This window comes from Anopheles darlingi, chromosome 2, assembly GCF_943734745.1.
Source record: "Anopheles darlingi chromosome 2, idAnoDarlMG_H_01, whole genome shotgun sequence".
Lineage (NCBI taxonomy): Eukaryota > Metazoa > Arthropoda > Insecta > Diptera > Culicidae > Anopheles > Anopheles darlingi.
The window spans coordinates 83176153-83188820 of NC_064874.1; the positions used below are offsets into that span (position 1 = coordinate 83176153).

General features: G+C 45.9%; 4 protein-coding genes across 10 annotated transcripts; 3 read left to right on the forward strand and 1 right to left on the reverse strand.

Annotated features, from left to right (window-relative positions):
• Positions 1-63: 63 nt before the first annotated feature.
• On the reverse strand, positions 64-3577 carry LOC125960198 (recombination repair protein 1). Of its 5 annotated transcripts, none has more exons than XM_049693444.1 (6): positions 3485-3577; positions 2541-3419; positions 2295-2468; positions 1959-2030; positions 1419-1541; positions 64-1353 (listed from the first exon to the last, which is right to left on the reverse strand). In XM_049693444.1, exons 2-6 carry the CDS (start codon positions 3247-3249, stop codon positions 404-406), a joined length of 2028 nt encoding a protein of 675 aa, XP_049549401.1. In that variant the 5' UTR covers positions 3250-3419; positions 3485-3577; the 3' UTR covers positions 64-403. The 5 variants fall into 5 exon arrangements, with proteins under 5 accessions (XP_049549401.1, XP_049549400.1, XP_049549402.1 ...); XM_049693443.1 differs by having other exon boundaries at positions 3481-3576; XM_049693445.1 differs by having other exon boundaries at positions 1455-1541; positions 2541-3569.
• A 477-nt stretch (positions 3578-4054) lies between these two features.
• Positions 4055-5909, forward strand: LOC125960210 (transmembrane protein 53-B). Its single transcript, XM_049693463.1, has 4 exons — positions 4055-4561; positions 4649-5009; positions 5063-5206; positions 5277-5909. The coding sequence occupies exons 1-4, from the start codon at positions 4332-4334 to the stop codon at positions 5451-5453; spliced, it is 912 nt and encodes a 303-aa protein (XP_049549420.1). The 5' UTR covers positions 4055-4331; the 3' UTR covers positions 5454-5909.
• A 291-nt stretch (positions 5910-6200) lies between these two features.
• Positions 6201-10985, forward strand: LOC125960193 (protein timeless homolog). The gene is made up of 15 exons (XM_049693434.1): positions 6201-6259; positions 6319-6845; positions 6918-7678; positions 7769-7892; positions 7966-8129; positions 8208-8498; positions 8573-8653; positions 8735-8835; positions 8905-8976; positions 9053-9104; positions 9168-9309; positions 9384-9601; positions 9675-9769; positions 9848-10515; positions 10593-10985. Exons 2-15 carry the CDS (start codon positions 6420-6422, stop codon positions 10941-10943), a joined length of 3546 nt encoding a protein of 1181 aa, XP_049549391.1. The 5' UTR covers positions 6201-6259; positions 6319-6419; the 3' UTR covers positions 10944-10985.
• A 255-nt stretch (positions 10986-11240) lies between these two features.
• LOC125960215 (uncharacterized) lies at positions 11241-12468 on the forward strand. 3 transcript variants are annotated; one of them, XM_049693479.1, is made up of 3 exons: positions 11241-11497; positions 11562-12099; positions 12157-12468. In XM_049693479.1, the coding sequence occupies exons 1-2, from the start codon at positions 11280-11282 to the stop codon at positions 12094-12096; spliced, it is 753 nt and encodes a 250-aa protein (XP_049549436.1). In that variant the 5' UTR covers positions 11241-11279; the 3' UTR covers positions 12097-12099; positions 12157-12468. The 3 variants fall into 3 exon arrangements, with proteins under 3 accessions (XP_049549436.1, XP_049549435.1, XP_049549433.1); XM_049693478.1 differs by having other exon boundaries at positions 12171-12468; XM_049693476.1 differs by lacking the exon at positions 12157-12468 and having other exon boundaries at positions 11562-12150.
• The last annotated feature ends 200 nt before the right edge of the window (positions 12469-12668 follow it).

Genomic DNA, 12668 nt, shown 5'->3' on the forward strand with positions numbered 1-12668 from the left:
ATATCTGAAGCAAGTGTAAGATCATGTATGGTTAAAATATAGTTTTATTTCGTAAAAACCCAGAGTAGCTAGAAAAAACGGAATGAGAAATAATTATGCAAGTCTCGCACCGCTGGGGGGCACTAATCATTTCGTCAGAGTTGAGTAAACTATGCGAAGCGGCTAAACACCTTCAAGTAAGCTATTATGAGACTCATCTCAAAAGTACTTATCTATCTCTCGCCGAGGAGATTTACAAACGAATTCAAACGTAGCAGAAAAAAGGTTGAGTTTTTGCAACAAAAAATCGTATATATATAAATGTATGGGAGTACCATAAACTGCCAGTAGTCTAGCACAATAAAAACACAACATAAAATACTTTCATAACACAAAGCACAGAATCCCCTCCCGAGCGACGTGTTTAGAGGTTTAAAAACAGGGTAACTGGACAGTGATCGCTACCATAAACCTTCGATCGCATTACGTTGTCGGTCACTTTGTCCGCGAATCGCTGGGAAACGATGAAATAGTCCAGCCGCCAGCCAACGTTTTTAGCCCTAGCACCACCCATGTACGTCCAGAAACTGTAGGCGGCTTTGCGATCCGGATACAGCTGGCGGAATGTGTCGACAAAGCCGAACGAAAGCAATTTGCTCAAACCGTCCCGTTCCTCCTGCGTGAATCCGGCATTCTTCTTGTTGGTCTTTGGATTCGCCAAATCGATCTCCTCGTGCGCCACATTCATATCACCGCAGAGTATGACTGGCTTTTTGCTATCAAGCTCCTGCAGATACTGATGGAACTTTTCATCCCAACGCATCCGCTTTGGCAGAGTGACCAGCTTGTTGCCAGCGTTCGGTACGTACACGCACACGAGGTAGAACTTTTCATACTCCGCTGTCAGCAACCGACCGTCCTGATCCTGTTCTTCGTCACCCAACCCATACGATACGTGGATCGGCATTTTGCGCGAGTAAATTGCTACGCCTGCATAGCCCCCGGGCTTGCACAACCAGTACGGATGGTAGCCCTTGATATGACGTGCCTCATCCGGCAGCTGATCCTCAGTACACTTCGTCTCCTGCAGGCACAGGATATCCGGTTGCTCATGCTCAATGAAATCCAACCCTCCTTTGCCAACCCAGCTGCGCAAACCAGCGACATTCCAGCTGGAAATTTTGTAGTTCCACAGCACTTCCGGGCGCTCAGGTGTAAAGCTGAGCGCGCTATAGTCCGTGGCATATTTGTTCATTTTTGGGGCCGCCGTTGCTGCCTTCTTGCCTTTCTTTGCTGTCGCCTTCGGTGCTGCTGCTGGTTCTTCCACTTCCGCTTCCTCCTCGGACTCTATCTTGCGCCGCTTTCGTTGGGTAACTGTGAAGGATGGTAACGACATTCAGTTGATTGCCAATGGTCTAAACTGAGGCGAGCTTACGTACTTTTGCGTATAAAGTTTGAAAGTACGTTTCCTTTACCTCTCGCCGTTGGGCTTTCTTTAGTTTCGGCTTTCTTCTCCTCCGCACCAACCTCTGCTCCAGCTGGATCCTCGCCGACGGGGACAGCTACGCGTACACGTACAACATAACAGATTTATATCGATTGTAGCTTAACTTATAGTTAATGCAAAATGCGTTAGTACAGAACTGCACAGAGACTGAAAGCATGTGCTTGCAACTCAGTGAAAATGTTTTCCAGCATGAGATGCGTAATAAGGCATGCAGTAAATTCAATTAATTTCAAACGAAATCATCGTTCATTCTACAAACAGCTAGCCAATGAACAATGTTTATTTTAAAGTACATAAAGAAGTATTAGTCAGATGTTAAGATTGGTGAAAATAAGGAAACGAATAGAACAAGCAGTTCTAGTGATTATAAAATAAGTCTGCTAGTTGCAATTGTAGAGATTATTAAGTGACAGGGTACAGCGTAAGCAGCGTTGAGCTTAGCAGGTCAAAAGAGTTGTTGAAGCATTATTACCATCGACCATCTTAGAGGCAGCACCGCGCTTCCCTTTACCCGTCACTCTTGGTGATTTAGCCGCGCTCGGGGCTGGCGAAGTGATGCCAGGAGGAATAGAGATGAAATGAAAAAAAACGGCGAAAAGAAAAATATAAACACGTCTTATCGTCATGCTTCGGTAAATTCTTCATCTTCAGTGATAAGTACGAAGTCCTTGATCGTAAAGACAGTGGAGGGGAATGTCGATACAGAAATAAGAATTAAAAAGATTTCTACTAACTTTTAGAAGCAGTAAAAAAAGCCACTACTAATTGAAGGCAGGGAGAATCCCCCTTTAGAGAATTGTGTGCATACCATCGTCATTTGCCTCCGGTTCCGCCTTTTTCTTGCCACGGCCGATGAGTTTGGCTACCGCTTTAGTAGGAGCAACCGGTTCTACTGGCTCTGCTGTTTCCACTGGAGATATATCTTTTCCCTTGGGTTTGCGCTTCGTTACAAGTTCATCGGTTGCTTCACCTTCAGGGATCGCTGTGTGCAAAGAGCATTTGTTCTACGATCAATAAACTGGCCAAAAATCAAAACTCACAGTGCGGTACTCACCCTTAGCTTTTCCGCGACCTTTCTTGGTGGTCACGTCGGGAATGTTAGCGTCCTCCGCGATCTTCTCTTCGGTGGCCAACGCTGCTGGTTCGGCGGTTTTCTCTTTTGCATTCTTTCCCCGCTTAGCTGCAGCAGGTTTCTTTTCGGCTTTTTTTGGTGAATCGTTTTTCGTCTCTGGAGCAGGCTTGGCGTTTTTCTCATTTTTGGAACGGCCAGTTTTAGCGACGGTGGGTTCCTTTGGTTCAGCAGCAGCTTTAACGGCTTTAGCAGCCTTCCCAAGAACCTTCTTTTCGACCTCTGCTAACGGAACCTCCTGCAACACGGCCGGAGCCTGCTCAACCTCTTCCGGCGTTTCTTCTGCCGCAGCCTTTCCCTTTCCTTTCGATTTTTTCTCCGTCACACGTTTTCCTTTTGGTTCCTTGGCCACCTCCGCCTTCGTCACTTTTTCCTTCTTGGCACGACCGCCAGCTTTCACTGCTGGTTTCTCCTCCCCGTTCGCCACAATCGACTCTGTAACATCTGCGACGGCGTCTTTGATTGATTCAGGGCTTTGCTTCACGGCGTCGGCCGGCTTTTTGCGTGCGGTGTTACCCTTCGGTTTGGCAACGAGCGGCTCCATGTTCGCGGTGATCTGTTCAATAGTTGCCAACGGGTCGTTTTCCTTGCTTGCTTTTGCTGGTCGTCCACGCTTCTTCGGTTGCTGTTCCATAGCCACCAGAACCCGGCAATATGCGTAGATACGGCGAAACGGAACCCTGGCAGTCCACCGATCAGAGTCAAGCTCGAAAGAACGGAAACGAACGCCGGTGACTCCTACTCCTCTGAAAAGCGTTAAAGCGCAGCGGCAGAACTGCAGCTCGACTCTTGAACGTCGTTTGCCTGCTAAAGCAAAAGCGATCCTTTAACACTTTCCACGGGACAAATGGTTTCAAGAACGAACACACGAATAATTACGGAGAAAAAGGGCGTGAACAGAAAAACCCAGCGTGCTAGATCGCGTTCCAAAAAGTTTTTTTGCTTCTGGCTGTGTTTTTCAGGTGCCGGTTCACAAAAATGGCGCGAGATTGTGACAGTATAACACACGAGACCGTTGCTTCGAACAGTTTTTCAAAAATGGATTACCGGAAAACGAATTTTGTAATCCTCGCTCTTTCTTTTTGTTCTGTCCAAGATAATAAAAAAATCAAATATAATATCCCGTCGGTCAGTGGACGGTATTTGAACAACCCTAAAGGAAAGAAAGCATTTAAAAGGATCCGGACCAAACATCATTAAATCTTTCTTCAGCAACACATGATTATACGCACCGGGACGACGATTTTATTAACCTCCCGGCACAGAGCAGCCGATGCCGGTAGTGAACGTTTGCTGCGCATGCTCCACCATCGCCAGGTACGTGCCATGGAAACCCGAAACATGGCCCACTACCACCCTCCTGAGCACATGTCAAGATGCCGTTAGTGTACGTGTGTGCGCGTGTGCGTGTGAAATTAATTTTCCAGAATATTGTGCTTCCCTGGAAAAGTCAGCTGGACCGTGGAGGACCCGTGCGGTGCCGAAAAGCCGTGCAATAAGCAATAATGTGTTTCTAGCTTGCCCATCGCTGGTGCCCGTTGGGAAGGGGAGTGCATAGTGCCCATTACTGAACCGCTGGAGTGCTTGCTTTGCGTTTAAAAAAGGGGGGAAAACTGTGTCGCGATTCCAAGCAGCTTGCTTTTCCGGGCCCCCTTCAAGTTACGCCTACGCACATATAACGCACAGCAGCAGCAGCAGCAGCAGCAGGCAACTACCATGTCGGCAACTTACGGCACACGGATGGAATCGGAATATCCGCTCGACGATACACTAGAATATTTTATCAAATTTCCTTCCCCCAACTTCCGGAGCGACACACAAACAGCCGAAAGTGACTACGTGTTCGTGTGCAACGAGACGAACGTGCCGATAGTGCTGCTGCTTGGCTGGGCCGGCTGCCAGGACAAGTACCTGATGAAGTACTCCAAGATCTACGAAGATCGTGGGTAAGTTACGAGGGCAGCGGAAAGCGCCGTCCTCTTGTTTCAAGAGGAGTACCAGCGCATTAAGTGATGTTTACATTATTGTTTCAGTCTTATTACGATCCGCTACACGGCACCGGTGGAAAATTTGTTCTGGAAACGAGCCGCCATGCACCAGATTGGGGAGAAAATATTGAAACTGATTTACGACATGAACTTCGACAGCCATCCGCTGATATTCCACGTGTTTTCCAATGGTGGCGCTTTCCTGTATCAGCATATTGCCGTGGCACTGAGGCGCTCCAAATCGCCGATCAACATTTGCGGCATGATATTCGATTCCGCTCCGGGAGATCGGCGGATCGTGGGTCTCTATCGGGCGATAGCAGCTATCTACGGCAAGGAGCGCCGTTGCAACCGACTCTTATCGGCACTGATGGCCATCGCTGCAATTATTCTATGGACATTTGAAGTGAGTCTGAAGGATCGAAGGTTTTTCTTCGATAACGATTAATCCTTTTCCAGGACGCCTTGAACTACGTCTTGAATTTTGTTAGGCCTCGCGGCTATGAAGTACAAACTAATCCCTCAAACAATCTCAAATACGAAAGCAACGCATGGCCCCAGCTATTTCTTTACTCCAAAGAGGATCGGTTAATACCATACACCGTAAGTAGCAAAGACAGGAAATTTGGCTCTCTTTGAACAATCATTCCATGCACCGGTCTTTTCATTGCAGGACATAGAAAAATTTGCCAATTATCGAAGCCGGTGTGGGGTGGACGTGCGTATGGTATGCTTTGACCGGTCGGAACACGTCAAGCACTACATACGACACCCGCAGCAGTACATTTACACGGTGTGCAAATTCATCAACGATTGTTTATCGAACTACTACAACAAGTTCCACAATTAAACCTGTGTCGATCTAGTCGTAGGTTTTGATTGGGTTTTTGGTGATGAAAGCGATTCAATTCCCCTTTAGCGAGACGCACAAAGGAAAGGGAAGCGCGATGGTCCTGTATTTTCGTCTTAAAGCACACCCTTTGCAAACGCACATTTTGTCTACGAAACGCGCAAATTACACTGACCACCACCCAAGCAGTGTATGTGACTTTAGGCTAAAGGTCTTATTCTTCGAAGGTCACTCCAGCTAAAGATTCTCCCTACGGTTTTCGGTTTCGCGGTATATGCATAGCAATTGATTTTGTGATGATTCCCCTAGAACATCTGAGCATGTTTAAACTTTGCCTTAATTCTGAACGCAGCTCAAAATGCGATCGTATGTTAAACTTTCCTAGAGACTCGTAGAGCTAACAAAAGATTATCAAAACTTGTAAGTGTACGTAAGTGAACACGAGTGGTTTAGCCGTCGCCGCAGTGGTAATATATTTCGAAAAATGAACAAACCACTGTTTTTTTTCTCTAAAAGAAAGAACCGCCAAATAATTGACGATTAACGTTCGATTTAAATATTTTACCAAAAAAGTCCCGAACTATTTTTGGGAAATTTTAGCACAACAGTATAACAGTTCGAAATATCCCTCTCGTTGACGTTAAAAAGGGCGCGATTTGAACAAAACATTTTTCTGCGAACTACAAAACACGAAAAAGGATTCTAGCTTATCCTTTCCTTTACTTAAAAACTATCCTTTACTGCAGGAAGCTATCAACCTACTCTTAATTACCCTCGAGAGCACAGAAACTGCGGCCGAGGACTAGGTGAGTTTAATAAGGTTCTGCAAGGATCTGTTGCATTGACGATAGAATACTCTTTCCAGTCATCATCACGGCAAGATCTCCTACAGATAACCTTTTTAGCTACCGAAGGGAACGAACAAATTACAGCTAATCGGTCCAAGAATACGGAGTGAATGAAAAGATGGTTATCGGTTTGCACACGATTGATGCCATTTCCACCTCGCTGGGCTATGGCGATATCGAAAAGTACTATCCCGATCCACAGGCCATCGACGGATTGAAGCACCTGATTTGGATCCTAAGAAATGACGGTCCAGATCACGAGTTTCGGCGCTACATTGGCGAGAAACGTTTGGTGCAGACGGATCTGCTGCCGTTCCTGTTGCATAGCTTCCACGAACCGGACGTTGCCGATGTGGTGTTACGGTTGCTGGTCAACCTGACCTTCCCCACCGATCTGATCTACAAGGAAAATCATCCCAAGAATGCCTCCGACCGAAAAAAGATGCTGCAGCTCATGGAGATCGCCGAGGGCTACAAGGAAGCGTTTACGGTGAATGCCGTTTGGTCAGTGTTGGGTGAAAAAATGCAAAGCATTCTGCGAATCGTATGTATCAAAACCGAACTTCATTACACAGAACTGCGACATGCTTACTATCTCGTTTTGCTTTGTCCACAGAAATCCCTGGAGCGAAGCGAAGCTCAAGCCATCACGGTGGAACGGATACTGATGCTTGCCCGTAACATCCTCCAAGTGCCGGCGAACGTGGAAAAGGAAAAGCAGCTGGATAACGAGGATAGTCTGCACGATCGATTGGTGTGGGCCCTGGATCAAACGTGCACGATTAACATCGTCTCGTACATCCTTGGTTCCTCATCGGAGCAACAGTACTTTATGCACGCCCTCGAGATTATTTATCTTGTGTTTCGGGAGCAGCAGCCGGCCAACCTCGTGAACGCCACGATGCAACGTATTGCTTCAGAAAAGCAAGAAGACGAAGTGAAGCTGTTAGAAGCATTGCAGCAGCCCAAGACGGCCAAGCTACCGCTGCCGCCTCGTCATTCTCGTTTCCGGGGAACGTACATGTCGGGAAGTGTGAAGTCAATCTCCGACAATGCGGCCATCGCACACCAGTCGCTGTCGAAAATCATTCACGCTGACCTGGGCATCGAGAAGGAGCGGGCGAAGAAATCGGCCCGCTTGACGCGCACCGTGGACGAGGTGGAGCGGAAGAGCATTCTCTCCGTTCGTATGTGCCTGCGGCAGTACTGCGTAGAAATTTTGAATCTTTTCAACAACATCGTTCGACAGGCCAAGCGGTACCTGGGGTCAGCGGATCAGTTGTCTTCGGACTTTCACGACGATACGTATCTGCTGTGGGCGATCCGCTTTTTTATGGCCTTTAATCGAATGAATGGAATGAACATAGAGCTAATAGGGTAAGTGTCAAAGGCCAGTTTCTGTATAGAAATCTTCTAGAGTGTCTTAATACGATCGTTTTTTTTTTTTCTTTCACTGTCACTCTCCAGCGAAGCATTGAGTATGAATACGTTTCACTGGATTATCAGCAGGATTGAAAGTTACAACAGCAGTATTACCTGCGATAAAACTCGCAAGAGCATTTGGTCGAAGCGGCTTCATAATGCCGTACAGGTAAATACATGTAAAAAGGGTTGCCTGTAATTAAATGAAATGGTTTCGGTAAAAATGCTATCCTTTATGGCAGACATACGATGAGATGCTGTGCAATCTGCGAGCCTTAAGCCTCAAGGAGGACCCCGAATCAAAAGAGCTGCTTTCAATGCTACAAAACAACATTTTCTACGCCGTCGAGTATCGCGAAACGGTCGTACATTTGCTGACCAACTACAACGAGTCGTACCAAACGAGGTAATACTTTAGCATCTGATTTTTATAACACCCTACAAAACAGTTTTTTCTGACATTTTAATTACTTTAAATTTGTAGAAACTTCCTGCGATCGGTGGTAGAGGTGGCGAATCGTTTCTATTCTCTGCTGGAGAAATTCTGCGATGGAACAGTGCGTGTTCAGACCCGTGTAAAATCAAAACGTAAAAATCAGAAAGGACGCAAGGCTGGCAAATCGGATCGCCCACCGATAACACCGGAAAGCCTCGAGTTCGATTGGCTATCGATGGCACCGAAGATAGCCGCCGTTCTACCACAGGTGCATGCCACGGAGGAAAATCTACCTACTCCCTTCGATGTGGCATCTTCGGTACCTATCGATGATCAAAAGTAATAACGGATGGCTTTGATCGTTAAACCGAATGCTAATCCAACGCTTTACCTTCTTTCTTGGCCATTTGTAGGGGTGATTGCATGATACGGATTCATCGCCTGCTACGTGATGAAAAGTACGAAGATGCTTTGAAGCTCATGTATGCAGCACGGTAGGAGCATAAATCAATTCACCTACTCTGCGACTCCATACAACTCAAATGCGCATCTATTTTCCTATCAACCCATTGCAGATCCGTATGGACAAATGAGGATTGCTTCGGTTCAATGCACGCAACAGCGGACGAAGATTTAATGTGTTTAAAGGAAATTTTTATGGCCAACATTGCTGAAGGTATAAAGGGGGAGAAAGCAAATCCTGAGCCGGGCAGTATTTTTCACATCAATTTTCATCTCTTTGCAGACCATGAAACTCAGCACAGCGACGAAGATGAAGAAGATGATGACGAAGAAGACGAAGTGGAGGAATATGAAGGTGATCACGATACCATTTGCTCAGCTTGTTATGCTGGAAATCTAACACATATGTTTTTCTCATTTTCTTTTTCTAGCCAGAACAAAGTACGGCGAAAAGGATTTCAAATTCGAAGACTTCTCAAAGCGGTAAGGTTTTTGATGAGAGTCGTTGTGAAAATTGTTAAATAATGAAGGTTTACCTCCTTACAGTCTGGTTGACCCAAAAGTCGTGCGAAACTGTGTGATTGTGCTGTCTGACTGGGAAACCATCAAAACGCCTACTATGAAGGCTGCCATCCATATACTACATCGTATCGCCGTCCAGCATAAAACTCCGGCCATGTTGTTTCAAGTTAGTTAGCAAAAAGTGCACACTGGCGTATCACCAGCCCTGTACCACTAATAAGTGTTCCCTCTTGTCTGCAGGCATCGCTGTTCCGCATCTTTCAACGGGCGCTGCATGCAAAACCTTCCGAGCATACGGCCCCCTTGCAACAGCTGGGGCTGTACGTGATACGTCAGCTACAGAAAAAGGCGCCCGATAACGAGGTGATATTCGCTGAACTGCTGTTCTACAAATCGGCCAAAATATGCTACGGATTGGAAGAGGGTTATGATGAGGTTTTCAATCGTCCTGCTGGCGCGTAAGTTATGATCGATATGCGGTTTATAGGATTGAATGCTCACGATATCTATTTCTTACTTTCGTTTACCTAGCGCCGGATCAAGTGCAAAAAATTGGTCGGAAGAGCAAGAGGAAGAACTGCGCCGACTGTTTATGGAAAACCAGGAGAACCCACAGACCGATCAAGGTATTAAACCGTTCAATTTAGCTCCTGAGGTTGTGTTCATTTTTTCATTTCGCTTTGCTTGTTTCTTGTTTTCCGCAGATGTTATCGATTGGTTGCTGGACAACATGATCGATCGTACGCGTACGCGTCGGGCCGTTATTAAAAAGCTGAAGGAGCTGGGTCTGATATTTAAAGCGCCAACGAAGCGAAGTAATGCCAACCAACATCAAAAGGATTCGTGGAATGGAGAACAGATCGAAAGGCTAACGCAGTTGTACGAAGAGCATCGATTTGAGCGAAATGTCGTTAAGAAGATACGCGATGCATTTGGCCAAGCATTCAGCCGGCAAGCGATCGTGAAGCAAATGGTTCGCATGGGTCTGATAGCGGATGAATCAGAAGTAAAGGTACGCAGATCGGCGGCATCGAAACCAAACCGACGACGAAAGGAAAGAAGGGATACCGCTAGCTCCTCGGAAAGTTACGATAGTGAGGAGAGGGAGGATGATAATGATGGGAACGACGATGGTCCCGCTGTTGTGCTTGATCAGAAGGTTGCCGAGAAAATGATGAAACTTATGGGCAACAGCATGAAGCCTTGCATCGACTGGGTTAGCAGTTCAATGGACTTTGTATGCAGTTCCGGCGCAATCCGCGACCTTCTCCGAGGAGGAAGGACGATTTATCCGAAGGAAGAACATCAAATTTTGGCCCTTAAGGACGGTAGATTTCGGCAGTTTCTACTCGCTCTTGGCATGGAGGCTACGGTAGGTGACTGATTCGAATGCGAGGTCGATGCGTTGCCTTTACTTTATCTGATTTTTCATGACATCTCGATCTCTAGAATGCGTCTTGGTGCATACCGGAGGAATTTGAAGCGGCCGATTTGAAACAGCGCATCGAGCTCCTGCAAACACTGTGCAGCTCTCGTGAGACATCACCTGCTGCAGCTGATCGGAGCATCGAGGAAGAAGACGTTGCTTTGCAAAGCAACTCTACCCAACCGTCGGTCGGTGTTGTGCCATCCGAGGGCTCCGATGAGGATGAGATGCCTTCGTTCAGTAAAAGAAAGCGCAGTCCGAGCATTGCCGGTAAACGTGACCGATCGGACTCTTCAGATTCGATGGAATCGTCAACTTATGCGAACAAGAAATCTCGAAAACGAATGGTCGTTAGCAGCGATGATGAGGATTAGCGGATTTGGCTGTTACCTTTTGTGTCACAAGTGTCCTTGTATCGCACGTGTTTTGCTGTTGAATTATTCTTTTCGTCTTACGTAGATATAAAGTAAAGTTTAATACAGAATAATTCGTTGCGTATTTTAAGTTTTACCAAATCTTTCTCAACCGTTATGGTTTAAATAGCGTATAACAGTTCTAAGCCAACTCCGTCGATTTCCCGCCAAAGTTTAATCGATTTTCGTTTTGTTTACCGTCGGTGACGTTTCATTTTAATTTTTCATCGATTGTTGTATCCAAAACGTGCCGGTCCGTGTTTGTTCCGTTCCCCCACTAAGGCTGAACCCCCAAAAATGAAAAAGTACGTGTTAGATTTAAGTTATACCTTTTCTGACCATCGCCGAAAGATTTGCATCGGACGTAGGCCAGAATGGACTGCGGTAGGTCAATTGAAGCAAGCCGTTGCCGATCTGTTTCACATTCCGTCCGAGGTGTTTGTCTGCTGCGAGCACGGTATCTACTATCCCGACACGGAACACATCGACATTCTGCCGGATAGTGTAACACTCAAGTAAGAACGTTGTAGAAAATTGATTCGCTTAGACAAATTCCTCAACGTGATATTTTTTAAAAAGGTTTGTGACGGCACAAAAGAAGGCAAGCAATTCGGACTCTGAGGAAAGCGTTAAGATCGTGACCGCACCGAAACGCAAAAGCTGCGACCAGCAGATCAATGGTTCAAACGAAATCTTCTTGCTGGATATCCCAAAACCAAAGCGAAGGCGCGTACGGAAGCGCAAGTTGTCCGCTGCTGCCAAGGCTAGCAAACTTTCTGAAGACACCTCCGATGAAGTGGTTGTTCAAGCTGAAAATGGACAACCCGAAGCCAAATTGAAATCACCTGCTAAGGAACCACGAATCGAAAGTCGGATTGCAGATGTAGTGGTTGTAGTTCCTTTCCGGAATTTACGTACCGAATTAAAGGCTAGAGTGGTACGAGCTATATCACCGTCAATTCCCGAACCACCAGCACAACACAATGGCATTAGTAATGGTGGAGAGAACCATGCAACTGTAGGCACTCGCAGCCCGGAACCCAGTGGTGCTGAAGAGGAATCAAGTGTGCCTACTGTTAACGGGAATGCGGCTGGAGAAATTACCGCTGTATAATTGGTATAGATATAGCAACTCAATTTCTATTCGTAACGCGTAATAATAAATGTAATGTAGCGTAACTGTTTTAGGTCATCTTCACTGGTACACGAATCAATTCTTAGGGCGGATTGGACCTTATCTTTCGATTGATCGTCCGTAAATATTTTGGATTGGCATTTTCTAACAGATCATAATTAGCGCGGATACGCCGCTCCGGATTTGGCACTGACGAGAATGTTCGAAGCAGCAAAGGCGAAAAGAATCGCTCAGAAGCCAGCTGTTGCAACGGAAAGACTAAATCCTAGAAAATGTGAGACAGGTAGTGTTTGATTTAAGTTCGCTTTGAGTATGATCGATTCAGTGCCCACAGCAAAGAAGTACTTTTCATTCAAAGTTAATATTTTCTATTTTCTTTCCATTTTTAAACCAGACTACATATAACGATAGAAGCCTATAATTCTTTCGTTGTTTCTTTCTGCATTCTAAACCACTTTTATAGTGCTTCGGATGAATTTTGAGATTGAGCTTTGAGAAGCAAAGATTGTTTTCTTTTATACTCCTTTTTTGTACAATTCATTCGCAAAAAT

Excerpts from the sequence above, each read along its gene's own strand:
- LOC125960198 (XM_049693444.1), bottom strand. The coding sequence starts at position 3,249 with ATGGAACAGCAACCGAAGAAGCGTGGACGACCAGCAAAAGCAAGCAAG. Across the intron at positions 1,542-1,958 it reads TGCCTCTAAGATGGTCGATG|CTGTCCCCGTCGGCGAGGAT; the intron begins GTAATAATGCTT and ends GTGTACGCGTAG. Across the intron at positions 1,354-1,418 it reads TTCAAACTTTATACGCAAAA|TTACCCAACGAAAGCGGCGC; the intron begins GTACGTAAGCTC and ends CATCCTTCACAG.
- LOC125960210 (XM_049693463.1), top strand. The coding sequence starts at position 4,332 with ATGTCGGCAACTTACGGCACACGGATGGAATCGGAATATCCGCTCGAC. Across the intron at positions 4,562-4,648 it reads AAGATCTACGAAGATCGTGG|TCTTATTACGATCCGCTACA; the intron begins GTAAGTTACGAG and ends TTATTGTTTCAG. Across the intron at positions 5,207-5,276 it reads ATCGGTTAATACCATACACC|GACATAGAAAAATTTGCCAA; the intron begins GTAAGTAGCAAA and ends TTTTCATTGCAG.
- LOC125960193 (XM_049693434.1), top strand. The coding sequence starts at position 6,420 with ATGGTTATCGGTTTGCACACGATTGATGCCATTTCCACCTCGCTGGGC. Across the intron at positions 8,836-8,904 it reads TATGGCCAACATTGCTGAAG|ACCATGAAACTCAGCACAGC; the intron begins GTATAAAGGGGG and ends ATCTCTTTGCAG. Across the intron at positions 9,105-9,167 it reads TTCGAAGACTTCTCAAAGCG|TCTGGTTGACCCAAAAGTCG; the intron begins GTAAGGTTTTTG and ends ACCTCCTTACAG.
- LOC125960215 (XM_049693479.1), top strand. The coding sequence starts at position 11,280 with ATGAAAAAGTACGTGTTAGATTTAAGTTATACCTTTTCTGACCATCGC. Across the intron at positions 11,498-11,561 it reads CCGGATAGTGTAACACTCAA|GTTTGTGACGGCACAAAAGA; the intron begins GTAAGAACGTTG and ends TTTTTTAAAAAG.